The sequence below is a fragment of the Argiope bruennichi genome, chromosome X2, assembly GCF_947563725.1.
Source record: "Argiope bruennichi chromosome X2, qqArgBrue1.1, whole genome shotgun sequence".
NCBI classification, from domain to species: Eukaryota; Metazoa; Arthropoda; class Arachnida; order Araneae; family Araneidae; genus Argiope; species Argiope bruennichi.
The window spans coordinates 96,538,420-96,556,712 of record NC_079163.1 but is presented as its reverse complement, the minus strand read 5'-3'; the positions used below and the strand labels follow the sequence as shown (position 1 = coordinate 96,556,712).

General features: G+C 27.6%; 1 protein-coding gene across 2 annotated transcripts in view; it reads left to right on the top strand.

Annotated features, from left to right (window-relative positions):
- The window catches only part of LOC129960258 (protein FAM135A-like), a 67,683-nt gene that overhangs the window by 20,993 nt on the left and 28,397 nt on the right, over positions 1 to 18,293 (top strand). For both annotated transcript variants that reach the window (XM_056073537.1, XM_056073536.1), the window contains 7 exons: positions 3,861 to 3,960; positions 4,784 to 4,937; positions 7,886 to 7,935; positions 8,718 to 8,783; positions 9,081 to 9,310; positions 10,733 to 10,911; positions 12,576 to 14,322. In XM_056073537.1, coding sequence (XP_055929512.1) covers positions 3,861 to 3,960; positions 4,784 to 4,937; positions 7,886 to 7,935; positions 8,718 to 8,783; positions 9,081 to 9,310; positions 10,733 to 10,911; positions 12,576 to 14,322 — 2,526 coding nt within the window. The remainder of the gene's footprint in view (positions 1 to 3,860; positions 3,961 to 4,783; positions 4,938 to 7,885; positions 7,936 to 8,717; positions 8,784 to 9,080; positions 9,311 to 10,732; positions 10,912 to 12,575; positions 14,323 to 18,293) is intronic.

Genomic DNA, 18,293 nt, shown 5'->3' with positions numbered 1-18,293 from the left:
TGGTACTGACTTCCTTTGCACTTTATCAAACATGCAAAAGCATTTTTTATGCTCTTTGAGTGTAGAAAAAAATATTTTGTTCCTAATTTGTGCTATAAGTATGATTAAGGTGGCTATGATACTTTGTCGGCATAAGAATATAACATCGAGGAGATCTTAGGATGGTCGATTGTTATGTTTTCATTTCTAAAATTCTTTTTTTTACTGTCAAATATGCCCACCCCCCCCATTGAGGTCCAAATATTTGAAAAGAACCTTAACTTTTCAGACACAGGGTTTTGATTAATAGATGTGTTAAAATTTTCTGTTTATATTTTTATTTGTGCAAATTAGTTTGAACTTCTTCTCTGCTTGTCAAAAAAAAGGGGGGGGGGGAAAGGATTTTTTTTCTCCCTCTCTTGATTGGAATCACTTTAGTTTTTAAAAAATTTGAGAAACAAAAATTAAAGATAAAAAAGGACTTTTCTGTTAAATGCAACAAACTAGTCCTTAATTTTGCACTTCCTGATAAGGATATCCAAATCACATTCTCTGTCTGCCCCAACTAATTGATTCCTTATGCAGTTAAATTAGCATCCATTCTTTGTTTTTCATGTTACGTTGTGTAATTTCTAGTTGCATTGCATATAGTATATTTATAAGTTCCTCATCGCTGAAGAGTTTATCAGTTGTATGCTTCGATTGGTAGCAATTTTTGTGTGGAGAATATTTGTGTTTTGTTGTCAACGTTCATCAAATTCACGACATAATAATATTCCACTTTTTTTTTTTTTTTTTTTTTTTTTTCTAACTCGTAATGGAAACTTTCGAGAATATAGATGAATTCATTTTCAAGCCCGAAATGGGTAAAATAGAAGACTGTTTCGTGTAAGTTTGTTTATCCGACGTTTGATTGAAAAATTTTCGAACCAGCTTTTTGGCAATCGTAGAATTGTGTATTGCCCATAGGCAGCTTCTGATGTATAAAACATTGACAATCAAAATAATTTATTATTAATTATAATAATACTTTGATTATTCATTCCTTTATGCATCATGAAAGTGAACAATATTTTCAATTGCTTTACTTTGACTTTTATCTATTTTAATTAGGCTCATAAAAACCTTTTGATTTGAAATTTTTCATTGATCAGAGAGCTCAGAATAATAGTCTAGATTTTTTAGTTTGAAATGAGTATATGAAATTCTAATTAATGCATTCAGAAATCTTTTTAAAAAATTGTTTCTGAGATACAGTATATTTTCTAATCTTAAAAACATTTCTGACCAAAACATTTCTTTTCCATTATAGATGTTAATTTATGGGTATTTGGGTATTTCAAACATTTAAATGCACATATTTATAAAAAAAGAAATTATTTATATTATAAATGGAATTGCCGTGCATTATTTTGCTAATATAACACATTTATGTTCCTTTTATTTATTAATTTCCCCCTAGTTTAGCTTTTGTTGTTGCACATATAATGCATAATTGAACTATATCATGAATATATGATTTTTTCTGATTCTACATCACAGATTTTTACAGATTGATTGGCTACATCATCCAAGTGAAAAAAAAGTTTTGTTTGCATTAATTAAATATTTGTTCAATTCTATTTTTAGTAATTTTTTTTGTTTTTCTTTTCTTTTCCATTAGTCTTGTTAAATTATATTTAATTATCATAGAAGAATGTCCGTTTATTTTTATGAAGGATTTTATCAATTATTTTTTTAAAAACCTTATATAATACATTTGCACGTTCAAATTCAAAGAAACTGAATTTATAAAAATAATTGACATTTGAAACGCGATTCCTAATTAGTCTTTTTTTTTTTTTTTAAAGATTTGATTTGAGAATGAAACTTTAATTTATTTGATATTAGTATATCTTCAATTTACATTAAATTTATTGTTTGCTATGATGTAACCATAAACTAAGCATTTTTGAAAGTTGGGATGTGTAATTTAGGTGGTATCTGCGGGTTGGGCGAGAACTAAGAAACAGTATGGAGGGTAAGCAGATGATCGACTCGTAATTAATTTTTTTGTCTTGGTATTGAAATTATAAACTTGAACATGTATATATCAAGCGTTTATATAATTCATACTCTAATTCAAAACATAAGTGTAGTGAATGTAGTAAAATATTTTTTTAAAATTTGTTTTAATTTGCCTTAATGCTAAGTAATTCCTTCATAAAATGATGACATGAGTATGGAATATAAGACGAATCTTGTTTTCAAGATCAAAGAATAAAGTGCATTATGTTCTTAACTCCTTAGACACGTTTTCTGTCAGTAAATGATTACATTTTTTAAATTTAAAATACCATTCATATTTTTGAGGGAAGTTTAATTCAAAGACTACACTGTTTGAAAGATTTCGAATACTTATCATGGCTTAAATTATTTTCCTATACTATTCTAATTAAAAATAAAAGCAGTGCCGGAACGACATTCCACCTCCATGACATTCCTGACATGCTGTTCTAATGAAGAAAATAATGTGTGCGGAATGAGACGCGTGAGGATAGAACCTGGGACCTTTAGGTTAGCAGTCCAGTAACTTAACAATTATACCAAAACGATCGTTCGGGTAGAAGAGTTGTTACTGGCTTATATGCGATTCACCACAAATGTTTCTTGGTTGCTTAGGGGAGGGAGGAGGTATTAAACTAATCTTGAACCTTGTGCTATTAAATTTTTTGTCATAATTCTGTTCATATATATATTTGCATATATTTTATGGTTTTTTACTGGTGATATCATTGAAATATAGTTAAATATTTTAAGGAAAGCGTATTTACTAATTTTACCACCTTTAAACCAAACTTTAGAATCGGGTATCTTTCCATCAGTTCATTAAATCAGTCTCCATGTGATTTGGGATTCATGGATTTGCTTTCATTAATTCAAGCAATTCTGGGGATATATATAGTGATTTTGTATTATTTAGTGATAATGCGTAATATAAAAATGAAATAAAATAAAGTCTGGAACAGTGCTGTTTAAAAAATTAATTATGGGCAACTTGGAAAAACGGTCAAAATTCTCTTAATAATTAACTAATAATTAAAATTTCTAATTAGGGATTAAGCAAGTTGAGGGCAAGTTGTTTTAATATTCCAGGTTCCAGACTTGGGCCCGGAATATTAAATAGTCTGCCGGGCCATGGCTGCAAAATACGATCAAATCGTGTCTGAATTAACAAATTTAAGAAGCAGGAATGAAAATAATAATAATCATTCTTTTTATACCATATGTCCTTGCAAAAATGAAGCAAAATTGTTGAAATAATTCGAATAAAGTTAAAAAGAGGTTTTTTTTTTTTTTTTTTTTTTAAAGTAAAGTATTATATGAAACTTAAATGTGTCAGCGAATTGCAGCTTGCATTCTTTGTTTTGTCGTAATTTCCTTTTTCTCTATTTTGATTGCAAATATGAATAGAATTTGTAGTAAGTGGGATACATTAAAAAAAAGTATGCATTTTTATGTTATAGAATTCTATAGAGATTTTACAGATTTTTATTACTTAAAATTAGATGGAATGGTAACAGTAGATCCTCGAACAGTACTATTTGTAAATGGATGATATCTGTAGAGAATCTAAAGAGGATTTGAAACGTTAAATTCAAGATGTCCTGTTTAGAACTTTATTAATGTAACTTCCATTTAGGTAATTATCGTTGTATAGAAAAAGAAAGTTGTAATTTTTGTGGTAAAACAATAATCCTCTGGTAATTCAAGGGATCCTTCAATAAAGGATTTCCTGTATTAGTAACATTGAATAATTTTGACCAATATGTCATCCTATTTATTTCATGTGATATTTTTTCAATTTAAAAATATTAATGATGATACATTTGCATTTTTAGTATACAAAAGCCCTCTAAACAAGCGTTTCTCACTGGAAGTCCACGTCTTTCAAACAAAAAATCTCATTCCAGTATGGAGACAGTATTTTTTGGACCTCAGGTAAATGGACTCACAATATATATATATATATATATATATATATATATATATATATATATATATAATATTGAAAAATCTCAAAATTTTACACTTTTATCAGTATAGATTTACCATCTGATCAAGCTGTGTTGTAGCTTTTAAACAATGCAAGTATCTATCTTCCACTGTTCTCTCTACCTGACTTAATGGACTAGATATTTTTTTTCCTGGTTCTAGTATAATCGTTTTCTAAATATCAAATATCTTATTGCAAACTGAAACAACAAAACACATAATTGAAATCCCCTTCAAAATATAAACTATGTGTTTGCATGAATGGGAAAATTGTTATAGTGTAGTAAACTTGCTGTATATTGTCTGAACCTTGTTTGCAGATAGGAAACAAAAATGCACTTCTCTTAACTAAGTAGTTCCATGTGTTTGGTATAGAATTCAGGTCAATGTCACTTCATTTTCTCCATTTGTAAAAGTGTCTAGCTGCAGTACTAAATACCTCATGCAGTACTGTTATTGTAATTTTCTCTTTATTTTACTTTAGTAGGGAAATTTTGTCAGGACTTCTGACTTGAATGTCAGCCATCAAAGAGTTTTTAAGAAAAATGAACCATACAGATCTGTAATCAAATTTGGAAACCTGAAATATGATTTTTTTTTTAAATTCGAAAAAAGAGATTAAAAGTACAATACATTTGTAGTTTTAATATTTTGTAATTTAAACTGGAACTTCTCCAGATTAAATTTTTAAAATGTCCTATTTTATTTATGAACTCTTGGTAAATATTATTAGAAAATGCTTCTTTTCTTTTCTTTTTCCTTTTATTAGGTGGGGCGTTCTGTGCCATCTGCCACTCGTTTATATAGAGCTCACCTAGTTCACTGGGAACTCTGTAGCATCTTGCTTTCAGCTCATAACTGTTTATGTAGAAAATTGTTGGAATATATGACACTGTTACCTCCTTGGCAGCAATTAAAATTAGGTATTATAAATTTTGGAATTTTTTAAATATTTCTTTAATTGATTTAAATCTTTGATTTTTTAAAAAATATTTTAATTGAGTGAGATATCAATACCGCTTGAGATAATTTTCATAAAGGTTTTATGAAAATATAATTTTTTTATTTCTTTATTATAGTAAAGATTCTATTTAGGAAACTGTTTAGTAAGATAAATTAAATGATGATATTTAAAACTGATTCAAGAAGCATTAATTTTATGCATTATGTAGGGTGTGCACTCTAATAGTGGCTCAATAGCTGATTTCGAAATCATTACAAACGTACATATATTTCTAACTAGAAAATACGTTAAATGCAGCAAGGACTTATATTGTTTCATTTAATAAGTATACTATTGAAAAATTTATGAAATCTTAATTTTTATACTGCTCTCATCATTGATAGTCATATTTCGTAAAATATTAATCACACATTTACATCTTAGACAAAAAAAATTCACTCTTCTACAATAATAACTGACCAAAATATGAAGTTTTGAATTTAATAATTTTAGATCATGGGGCAGCCTCTTGGAGGATACAGTCAATTGATTGGATAAGGCAATCACTATGACAGCCGAAAGTCGTTTTAAATAGTGATATTCAAAGCTTCATAAATTGGTCAATTTTTTATCGCAGAAGAATAGTGTCTTTTTGATTAAAATATTGGTTTTTATTAGTAAATATTACTAATAAAACTAGAAAATTGTATAAAATTTAACTTCGCAATTTTTTTCAGTAGTACATTTATTGCCCGAAACGGCATAGAATATAATTCTTTATATCATTTAAAGCATTTTTCTTAATGGGACTATATGTCTATTTCTATTATATAGAAATTATTAATAGCCCACGATTAGAGTAGGTATCTTGTATGTTGTTGTTTGAAGATTTCTAGAGTATATTTTACCTTTTAAATTTATTTGCTATTTCTGAAGTCTGCCTCCTCATTTTTTGTTGCATGCCATATTAGGATCTTAGTGTTCATTTAAACTGCATTTAAACAATAAGTTTAAAGCATTAAATTCGCCTTTTTATTGAATTCTTTTATTGCAAATTAAGCTATGATATTTATCCAATGTTTGCTTTATGAGCTTTAAATTTGTTGTGGTAGATTTTAGGTATAAAAAAACCTGAATATATATTATATACAGGTTTGTTATGAATATTATTAATTTGATCTTTAATTTTACTTAATATCGGATAATATATAAACTGTAAAGAAAACTTTAGACTGGTTTAGAATTTATGCGGTCAACATGTGTTTTTCAGCTGAACCATGAACAAGCAAAAATCTTTTAACATATAATACAACTGTCTTGTAGTTTATTTGACTGCGTTATACAAATGCTGTCATTTAGATCAAAATATGTTATAAGGATTTATTTTTAGTTCTGTACTGGTTTTGTTTCTTGTTATTTTATCTATTGTGTTTGAATTTCTTTTGCATTTGAAATTATTTTGTTGCATTTTTGCAAAATGAATATTTTGTTGAAGCAAAGACTAGTCTAAGATTTTAAACGTACTTAATAATCTGCTTCATCTTCGTAGAATCTTAGGATAGCATGTGACCATCTGTCACAAAAGGTTTGCAGAAGAGAGGGAGGAAATTGTAATAATTTGAATACATCCATCCCTTTAAGATTAGCTAATTTCTAATCCCTTGAATTCATTTTTTTTAGTTGGTTTTTTTTTCTTCACAAACCTCAGAGTCAATAGGCGATCGTATTATAAATGCTATGTCAGCTAAATTTGGTGGACAATTTCCTTCTGAAGCTCTAGAAGCTCTAGATGCGTTTTTAACAACCTCTTTTTTCTACTTTCTAGCTTCTTATTTAGAATGTGCTTCTCCTTGATCATGGATTTAATGAAGAAATCTTAATCTATTGAAAACTGAAATGTCTTAGTAATCATGAGAAGAATAATTTTTTAAAACTCATCTTCTTCCTTTGTTAACACATATATGTATTTAAGTAGCAATTGTATACAAATTTGCGCAATAAATGTAAGAAATATCGAAAATATAATTTTAAGCAATTTTAAACCAAATTTTATTTAAAAAAATTTTTACTTTAGAAAAAACTACTGTTCTTGGTGAAAAATTATATTAATTTTATTGATTGTGAAATAAAAAAAATTGAAATTATAAGTGATGTTAATATTTATTATTGTGCAATGTAAAGTTTGGTATATTTCAACTTGAAAAAATTAGATCATTTGAGAATGTGAAAATTCGAGCATTGCACTTAAAACTTTCATAATTTTTGAAAGAAAGGACGAGTAAATTGTTAGGTATGTTTCTTATTTTTTTAAATGTTGTATTCAATTTGTTAATTTCTCAATAAACTTAAGAATGATTGTAAGATATGAATGGCAATTTAGTTTATTGATGAATATTATCAGCAGTTTCGCACTTTATCAGTAGAAAAAGACTAAAAGAAAAATTTTAAAAAATTGTAAGCTCGATTTTGTTTTCTTTTATTATGCTAGAAAAACCATAGTTAAATTGAGAAGAAATAATTCATTGTTTTTATTCGTTGATATTATATGTTAAATGAATGAACCCTAGACATTAGGTTTTGCTAATTCCGAATTTTATTATGTTTTTCATGATAGGATTTATTGCATTCAAGTTAGTTTTTTCTTTCCTTCAAATGGATCTTTCAATTTTTAATATATTGCATATTGAATAAGAAAGAGGGTTTTTAGTGATTGTCGAAAATTGTGTTTGAAAATATTTTGCTTTACGATTTGGAAACTCTAACGAATAGTTTCTAAAGAACATTTGTAATCCTGCTTAATACCATTGCAATCCATTTTTTTTGTCTTGATTAAAATATAGGAAATGGACAGAAATAACTTTTATGTCTCAAAAGCAAAATTTTTATTTTATTTTTTTATGCATTGTGATAATGCTTTTAATTTTTCAGATTCCGTCGAGAGCACTTCCTGTTTAGAAAATATGAGTGATTTTGCAAAGGTAACTTTTTAAAATAAAAAGTTATGAATTTAATTTGAATTTTCATTCATTAATCCACTAAGGACAATTTGAATATGAGTTATTCTTTATTTCAGAATAACTTTATTGAACAGATGGCGCATATCATTATTTGTTAAATTCAAGTGAAAAACACTTTCAACATATGCCAGAAAATTATTTGTTGTAAAATATTTAATACTGAAATTTCTGACAATAATCAAAATGCTGCATAAGCTTACAATCAGCATCCGTTACTATAAATCGGACATGACATTGAATATATTGATTATAGAAAAGGGTATTAATACTTGAAATAAGCAAATTTCGTTTTAAAAACTGGAAATATGTGAAATTTTAAAAATTATTATTAAAATTAATTTAAAATACTTGAAACTTTTTTTAAAGCTTTATTTTCTCCTAAAAGTATGATGGGTCCATAACTAAGATTATGAATTGTTTATTGGTTGCTTTAGGCTTTCGAAAGGGCTAATTATTTTTATTTTTTTTTCAGATGCAATAATCGCCTGCATTTAAAAATATTGTAGCTAAGAGATTATCCCCCCCCCTGTTCTTTTTGTACATATTCTAAACTAAAAGAAAATCATTCTTTTTATTAGATAAAATAGGGAAAGTAAAATAGTGAATCTTTAAAATAGGGAAATAAATCAAATTTTATACAATTGATTGAAGCTTATATGTGATTATTATAACTTTTAAAGTTTTCTAACTTTGCTCATTTCTGACTAAATAAGTTTATTTATTATTTATTTCTTCCTTTTTAGGAATGTCATAAGCATGTGAAGAGTGGCTTAGTTCCATCCAAAGAGCAGCTATTTGGTCCTTATGAGGTACATAAAATGTAACGTTTCCTTTTATTGTTTAACTCTTTCGGCCCTATTTTTGTATGATTAAAATCCCATATAAAAGGGCCTCTTCCTATGAAAACCCAGCAGAAAGTAGGATTTATTTATCCAATAGGGAATGAAGCCTGATTTTCCTGGGCGTATATACCTATTTAAGCAGAAAGGGTTAAAATAATGTATAGACAATTTTTTGACAAGTATCAAATATTTTTAACAAATTAGATTTAAGATTTTTTAAAAAATTAATGCTAATTTTCCTCCTTTTTTTTTTTTTTTTTCAAGGGAATGGATTCTGAAGATGAGTTTTTGATGAAAGCTAACAGTGATATTGCTCAAATATGTGGTGCTATCATAATCCTTTGGCAAAAATTTCTGGAAACTGTTCTTGGAAGAGAAAAAATACGTCAACATTTATCTCGTCAGAGACATTTTCAACGTGTAAAACGTTTTTCAGAAGCCTTTTTTATAATAGAGAGAACCAGAGATTCTGCTTTAGTTCCTTGTGATAGCAGGTAATAATTGTAAATTGTTTTTAACAGTTTTTCATAATTTTTTATTCATTACGAAAATTATTAAATTATGCCACTAAACTATGGCATAATTTAATAATTTTAATAATGAATAAGAAATTGTTAGCTCTTGCATTATTTTTTACCGGTATTTTTATTGTTAAAAAGTAAATTTTTCTTGTAATTTCATATGAAAGTCAGTTTTTTTTTCCAATAATTTACTTTTATGTGATATCTGCAATTGATTTCATGCAAGTCTATATACATTTTTATATTGGCTATCAGATAAAGTCAATGAATTATTTATATTTTTTTATTTATATAAACGTTTTTCTAGTAGTATATAAATAACCTTTGTAAATGATTTTAAGTTTTGTTGGTTGCTATCTTTTATGTCAAGAAGAGCAGTTTCACTATCATATGCCAAACAATTCATTATTTACATAATATTTTTTTTTTTATTAAAGTCGTTGACTAAATATTCTGTGAGTGTTCGAATAGCAAAAGATTTCATAGTTGACTCAAAATTAATTTTTATTATTCTTAGTGTTCACAGTTTTTTATGAACTTGTTTATTCTTGCCCCAAATGTAACAAAGATAACTGGTATTTCGGTCATAGTATTTATTTTCTAAACAAAGTCAGAAATATGTTGTTCCTATGGTGTCCATAAAGCTGGAGTGATATTGGACTTAAGTACCCCCCTCCCCCCACAGACTAGACCAGACTAGTTGCCCTGTACTCAAGTTTTTTGCTAACAAATTAGCATTTTTCTTCAGATAAGATTTTTATTCAATGCATTTATTTTGTTTGGTCAAATTGCAGAACAGCTGCAATATCTGCAAATTTATATGACATTTTTAAAAATAATTACTGGACATAGTGTTGTGCATTGAATTTAATGCAAAAAAAAATTTAATATGGAAGTTTGAAAGTTATATATGTAATCAAATATAGTAAATCCAGCCAGACTGTATTTTCAGAAATATTTATAGTACTGTACAAAAGAAAAGCTATGAAATTTTATAGAGACATAATGTTGCTTTGAAACGTAATTTTTAAGAATTGTTCCAAAATGCAAATCCATATTTAGAATCCTTATTTTTTTTGTTACTCAAAAATCTTAGTTTAAATTATTTATTGCTACTGAATATATTTCTTTATTGAATTATGGATAGCTCTTCAGCAAAAATTAGTGATTTATTTTCATTATTATGAGATTTTGTTTGTTTTGTATTTATAGTTTTTAAATTAAGATGACAAATTTTTATCTATATTTTCCTGTATTATGCATAGAAGCATTTTGGCGGTTTTCAGACTGACATCATAGAATTAAGAAATGGAAAATTAAAAAATATACATTGTTATTATCAGTTATGAAACTTAAGAAATATCCAATTTTATGACCAAATTCTTTTTTTTATAGTGTGGAAGCTTATCAAGAAGTTTCAGAAAGTTTGAGGAAATCAGCGTATCTGAATTTACTACCTCCTTTAGAAGTTGAATGTATTGAATTTGATGGGGATTTAAATTCGTTACCAATTGTTTATGAAGAGCATTATCAAGAAACAGCTCGAAGAGGTTCAGGAAACAGTCAAAGCTCACGTATGTTCATTCCTATACTTTTTTTAATGCACATTTTCTCATTTATAAAGATAATTATTATTACAACTTATTACTTTAAAACACTGGTGCTTTAAAAATAATTTTAGAAACACTGTTCTTATGTTTGATTGCAGTTAAGTGTATCTTGAAATTATTGTTTGTGCTTTAAATACCTCTTAAAACAGTGACATCATTTTTAGAGTGGGATAATTATGTGGTTCATATTTTAAATTTTAAAAAATTGCATGTATTTACCTAACATAAATATATAGGAACAAAATTTTTTCTGATTTTTCATTTAATTTGTCAGCAAGAATTTCACAATAGAATTTTTTAAAAAAATCAGAATTGCAAACCCTTTCCCAATTATCCTTTCAATGATCTTGTTACTGAAATTTCTCATTATTTTTTTCCTTCTTATTTATAAAAACAAATAATGGCAGTAATTTTTAACCAATTGTAGATTCTGGCAGATTTTTTATGATATTCTTAATTTTGCAATGATGTGGTATGTATAACCAAGTAGCATATTTAGATTTTTGCATGATAAAGTTATTCTGAAGTGTTGTGCAATGCCTTTTAAGTATAGTGACACCATCTGAATTCATTGAATTGGGAACTGCTAACTTTACTTTTTTTAGAAAAGCACTATTTGTTGGGAAAACGGTTTGTAGTTAAAAATCAACAATCAACATATTCAATGGCATAGTTAGAACCTACTTCTGGTTATAGATAGATAATTTGTACAAACATTTTTATAACAATTAAATTGAACTGCAATAACTTCAATACTGGTTATATCCTGCTTCTATAACAAAGCAATATAAACTGCACTTTTTATAAAGGTAAAATGTTTATCGGTAAAATGTCTAACAACTTTCTCACAGCTGTTGAATTACATCAAGAGCCATCAATAAGTTGATTAACAAGTAGAAAATATGGAATAAATGAATCGTTTTCTCTCAATTAACCTACAGTGAATCAGATTAATCAGACACATTTTGACTTAATAATATGCGTTAAAGTATTATATTTTTAAATGTGAAAAAAAAATGATTTTGATAAAACTGTTGTTATTATGCATTGTTTATTATAGAAACCGTTGAACAGGTTAACATTTGTTCATTTCATTTGGACTGGGGAGGGGGTATTCGGGAATTCGAAGATTCGAAGAAGACTGTAAGTTAATTCTATACAGTATGTATAATTGTATAAGATGAAAACTAAAATAATTTTTTAATAAAACTAGATATTATTGTGTAGCTTACATAATAATTTTGAATAATCTAAAATGCTAGTAATCAAGTTTTTATAATAGTATTCAAATTACCATGTATAAACTAAAATTATTTACTTAACAATGCTTTAACCATTGTTAAAATTGTCCTAGTATGTTACAAATAGTGTTGCTTATCTCTAATAAAATTATATTAGCTCATACGAGTGTTTACACTGCTTGAAGGATATTCTAAATTAGAAACAACTTTTGGACATGAATTTTCCTCTCAGGAATGGAATTTTCTTTTACTTGAGCTCTTTGCAAACCAAATTCGATGAGGGTTAAATTAGATGTACTCATTATAATTAATTCTTAGTTAAAAAATCTTTTATTTTGTAAATTTTTTATAACTTTTATAATTATTAATTCATATATTACATTGCAGAGTCGGATTCTAATGTTAGTCTTACCGATGTGAATTTCCTTGTGGAAGAAAGTACAGATGATACTGATGCAAGTAGACGTACTTCTCAGGGTTCTCTTGGACAAAAATACAGATCACCTGACATTTCTGCTACTCCAACTAGTCCATCTGCTTATTCTTGGTGTCCTGAATCAGTTCCTGCTCCAGTATCAGGAAAATCTAGCTCTGTGACATCAAAGAAACCATCTTTAAAAGATAAATTCTTCCATAATTTTAAAGAAAATGAATATGAAGAATATGCTGTACCTTCTGGTCCTTTCTCTAGAATTAATCAAAAGATTGCTGTTAGATCAAAAATGAAATTTAGATCTAGAACAGTTAATTTTCTTCGTCAGTTGAAAAAACCTCAGTTCGGTCAAACTCCAAGTACTGTAGTTCTATTAGGTGTCAAAAAATTAGATTCATGTCACACAGTCGCATGTGGATTAGCTAAATCAACTAGAATACCATTCGCTTTCGAAAAAGGTATACGCCATTCACAAAGTACACTTTCTGTGATGAGTACCTTGTATGCAGAAGGTAATTCAACTATTCCAAATAGTGAATCTATGCCAGATTTATCATCAGGTTATGTTCCTCCACCCCCTCCACCACCAGTGTTACAAAAAACACAGATTATGAATGGCAATTACGAAAACAAATTAAATGATTTATCGAAAGATAATTCAGACAAATCATCTTCTAGTCTATCTTATTTAGTGCCAGAAAAATCTAATTATAACAAAATTTCATCACCAAATCACTTTGCCAAGACCAATAAATTTTCTTACACTGATATAGAACTAGCAAATAAATATGCTTCTTTGAAAAAGAATAATGAAAAAATCGCTGAAAATGGAGTTGATGGTAATATTTCTTTAAAGTGTCCTAGTTCCAAAGGTTTTGCGGATGACTTTTCTACCCATTCAGCTGCCAAAATTCAATCTAATAAACATTCAGAATCAATTGTTTCAAACCAGCCTTTGAAGTCGGAAGGTAAAAGTCCATTTAATATTGTAGAAAAGAAAAGGGTTTATAAATATGATCCTCCTCCTCCACTATCTATTAATTCAACAGATGCAACTACTTCAGGGAATGAAACAAAATCTAATTCTAGTGTTTGTGATATGTGCCCTCCTTCACCTCCAATTCAGTTTAAAGATCCACCCACAAGTAATGGACAAAATGTTTCTTGTTCCTCCAAAATCGAAAAAGTGTCAAAAACAAAGAAGAAAAAACATCCCATTGAAATGGCTGCCAAAACTAATTCATCATGGTCTAATGATAGCTGCTTAACAAGTATAATTTGCCAAGGTACTCTTTTCTTTCCCAAACCTCCAGCTCAATTTGGAGATGATGCTGAAACAACTTCAGAAAGTGATCAGAATTTCAAAAACTCACCTGAAAAATCAAGTAATGTTAAAGAACCTTCTAGCATTTCGAAAGATACAGATACAAATGATGATTTTGCTGAATCAGCGGATAATGCAAATGCTAAAACTATGCAAGATAATATAGCTTTTTTTGATACCAAATGTACTATATTCGAGATGTTAAATGATCTGTCAGAGACCAATGATTCATATTCTTTCGCACCTGATAATATAACTGGAGCTCCTGTAAGCTCCAATGAACGCCAAAGGAGTTACAGCCTTAATGTAGAAAATTCTAATGATGAAGAAACTCCTAGTGTCCGTAGGGCATCTGTTATTGGAACTGAAATGATCAGGTAGGGAATTTTTAATTTATTTTATATATTGTGTATTTAATTTATTGAATATATTTTATATCATTGTGCATAATACACAAAGATTAATGATCTTTTTCTGATGATGTATCATAATATGAGACTAATATAGGTTTTTGTAAGACAGTTTTGTTATTGAATTAATTTTTTTTTCGGTCTATTTCTCATCTTTTATAATCATACATGGGTTTTTCAGAACTCATTATTGTTTTGTCTTTCCCGTTTAAAATCGGACAGTTAATTTAAAAATGAAAAAAGTACCTAAAATGTGTCAATACTTTTATGTTCCTTTCCCTTTCAACTGAAGCTAAATTTTCTTGAAAATAATATTTATTGTGTGGACTTGTAAAAGCTTGTTGGTCTGAAAATACAAAACAAATAATGATAATGTGAAAGAGCAGAAAATGGAAAATTCTGTTGGTATTTGCTTGCCTCCAATTAAATAAATTTTTCTAATGGCCTCAAAAATGCTAAGCTTTGTCCGATTCCTTATAGCTTTAGTTAGTGTATGATGATGGATGAATGGAAATTGCTAAGTGCTCCTAACTTGCATTCATCATTATAAATGGAGAAATATGTATTAGTCTTTATTGTATTAGATAACTTAATTTTATTCTATGATAGGAAAGGTTATAGTTGATGAAATGTATAACATTGTTAATGTTTGTCCTATTTTAATACTGGACCCATTAAACTATTTTTAGTAGTTATTTTCCCTTCCGCTATTTAAGGCATCAAACATAATGGAATACAGAAGCATTTTTAAAAATCGTTGAAGTGCTTTACGTATAAAACGAACAAAGATTAGCAGTACTTTCTGCCCATTCATTTCTAAAGATTGAACTGCTGATATTTCAACAAGTAGACCAATCCGTTTTAAACAAAACCTGACAGTGGTTTATTTTTCAAAAAAAATTGACATCAAGGTATCTTCTCTAACTCCTTTGCAAATACTGATGTTTCTATTTGAATTGGATTTAAAATTGATGTGCATATCGCCTTAAGATGGAAATTCTTTTCTTCCTTTTTTTTATATCGCTTCAAATGAGAAGTATCATTACAATTTCTTAAAAACGTTTGACAGTAAATAAAGAGCATATCTTAAATCTTCATTTAACAATCATATTATAAAATATTTAGAAAATGTGTTTCTGTTTATCAAACATTGCATAAATAATCAAAGAAAGTAGTTCTATACGATTTCAATCGAAGTGTTCCTTTACAAATGTTTTCTGTAGATTCTTGAATCTTTTTGTGACCTTTTCAGTTCTGCAAAGAATTGTTATATATAATCAAGTAAAATATTCCGGCTATTGTGTATTAGAAAGAGAATAATTTTGAAACCATGTAAAAGTTATTTCTGTGTTATGTTTTTTGAAAAAAAATCATACAGAAGAGAAATGCAGTAATTTTTAAGTGCCAAGATAGGAATTCCTTGTTTGGATAATACTACTTTTATTTGTTATGAGCATGGATAACTTATGTATAAGGACTACAAAACTGCAGTACTACAGTAGCCCCAACTTTTTTCAGTGCATAAAATAATCGTTTACTTATTTTTTTGTTTTACTTGCAATATCTAAATAATTTTACCATTTATTAAAATTTCCTTTGGACTATTGAAATGAAATGCAGGAGAAAAGAAACCAAGGTTATTTTATAGTAGAAAAAGAGAAAAGCTATTACTTTGATATGTTCTCCGTCTGAGAAAATTGTTGTAGCATTTTTTCCCAGTTCTCTTCTACTGGAGCTTGCACATTTATTATGTCATTTTTTTGTAAATACGATTTTTATCTGAGGAAAATAATATGATCTACATCAATATCAGCCATCGTCAGATGCAGAGGCGGGGGGGGGGGTCATTACCTCTCCCCTAAACCTTAGACAATATTTTATTATCTGGAAGAAATACTGCTATAGAGTTGGTTCGCATTTGAGCGAACTATATATGATTGTTTGATTTAGAAAGAAACTTTGTTGGAAACCAGATGTATAAAAAAAATGTAATAAATTTGTTTATTTTTATAATCTATCCATTTGTAGCCTTGTATATCCAGTCATCTTGAAAAGTCTTTAAAAAAAATAAAAACTTCATTGATGAACAGTCAGTATGCCATAGGAGACTTGCATGTAAAGTCACTGTTACTAACATTAGACCTAATACCTTCTATACAGTCAAGCCAAGACGACATGTATATAAAGTAATATTATATATTATATATTATCAAAGAAGAAAGAATGTTATATATTACATACTCTATGTATTATACAAAAGGTACTAAGTTGGTGTATGTAATGTTAACTCCTTATATTTCCTACGAAAGCTTCAGTAAATAGAACTTTAGCAAATGCATTCACATTGAAAATTACCACTGTTTACCTAGAGATATGGTGCAATAAAATCTTTATTTTTCTTTTATTCAAAGTATAAAAAGAGAGAATATAGTAATTGTCAAAAGGCTTCTACCTCGAAATTTCGAGGTATCTCTGTTTTAGACAGAGGCGGAAGCAGAGATTTTCCGACAAAGGAGTGGATGCTAACAAGATTTCTCTGATTTTACTTCAAAATAAAGCACAATAATTAGTTCATATGTATGTCAAGGTAATTAGTATGTAATTCAATTATAATAAATAATTATTTGCAATAATTAACTATTTATATGGTGTTGAGAATAAAGAACTGTGCAACCGAACGACAAGGAATGATAGGAAACGAAAAATTAATATAGTCGCAAATTGAATGTACTGCACGAAATATTTGAAAGAAATTTTCACAGTATTTAAATTTTATAACAAAATTGAATAATAGAAGAAACAAGCGAATACAATTATCTACTTATTATTAAACTTCACTACTGAACTATTTATACGTTAAAAATTAAATTTACGTTAATTAAATTGATATGATTGGGCATTATATGAAGTAACATCAATCAAATGAAATGTTAAAGAACTTCTCAAAATAAAATTCTGTTCGTTTATCAATCAATTACAGTAAAGTATTAATTACAGTAAATGCTATTATTTTTAGTGAAAAAATAAATACGTATTAAAATAAAATTCCTAATTTTCTATAAAAATTAAAGTATTAATACCAAATTTTTTAATTAAAAAGCATTTTTTTTTAAATATTTTTTTTCTGATAAATTTATAAATACAAATATTTTTTTAACTTTAAGTTTGTATTTTTTACGTCCTCAAACTAAATCAATTATATTCTATCAGATTGAAGAATTACACTATAACACAAGGAGAATTTTTCATATAATATAAAATTCATACGAATCCTTTAAGCATTTTAATGGTTTTAAAAAGTTTTTTCCATAAGTTAGACTTTCATTAAAAGGTAACTGTAGAAACGATTTAGTTTGAACACATAAATTATAATGCTAAAATTATGTTATAAAGTATAAAAATAGTTTCAAAGCATGAAGGATGAAAAAAATTACCTTGTACTATATAGCTATCGGCGTATAACTCTGCGTTTTAATGTGCAGATTGTAAACGCTCGATACATAAAATAAACATTTCTTATTTTAGGATATTACGACCAACGATTTAAAGTATTTTAAAGAAATTAAAATAAAAACACAAACTACGTCAAATCCAAGCAACGGCGAGCATCTCACTCGTTCTATTTATTTTTACAATATCAATCTCGTTGCCAGATGCAACAGCAGAAAAATAGTTTCATTTAACACAAAAAATAATATATAAAATATTTTTGATGCAATTACTTCAAAAACAAACATGAACAATTATAACAATTAAACAAATACAAAACATTAATAATTATTTATAATATTTAGTTACGTGTGAACCACAATAACTTGCGATGATGAGTTGCGTTACTCACAACCTGTTCCTACATCACTCCCTTGCCAGTAACGAAGTTACGTTAATTAGAAAAAAATTGAAAATGACATTTAAATTTAATATGAATAGAATGCACT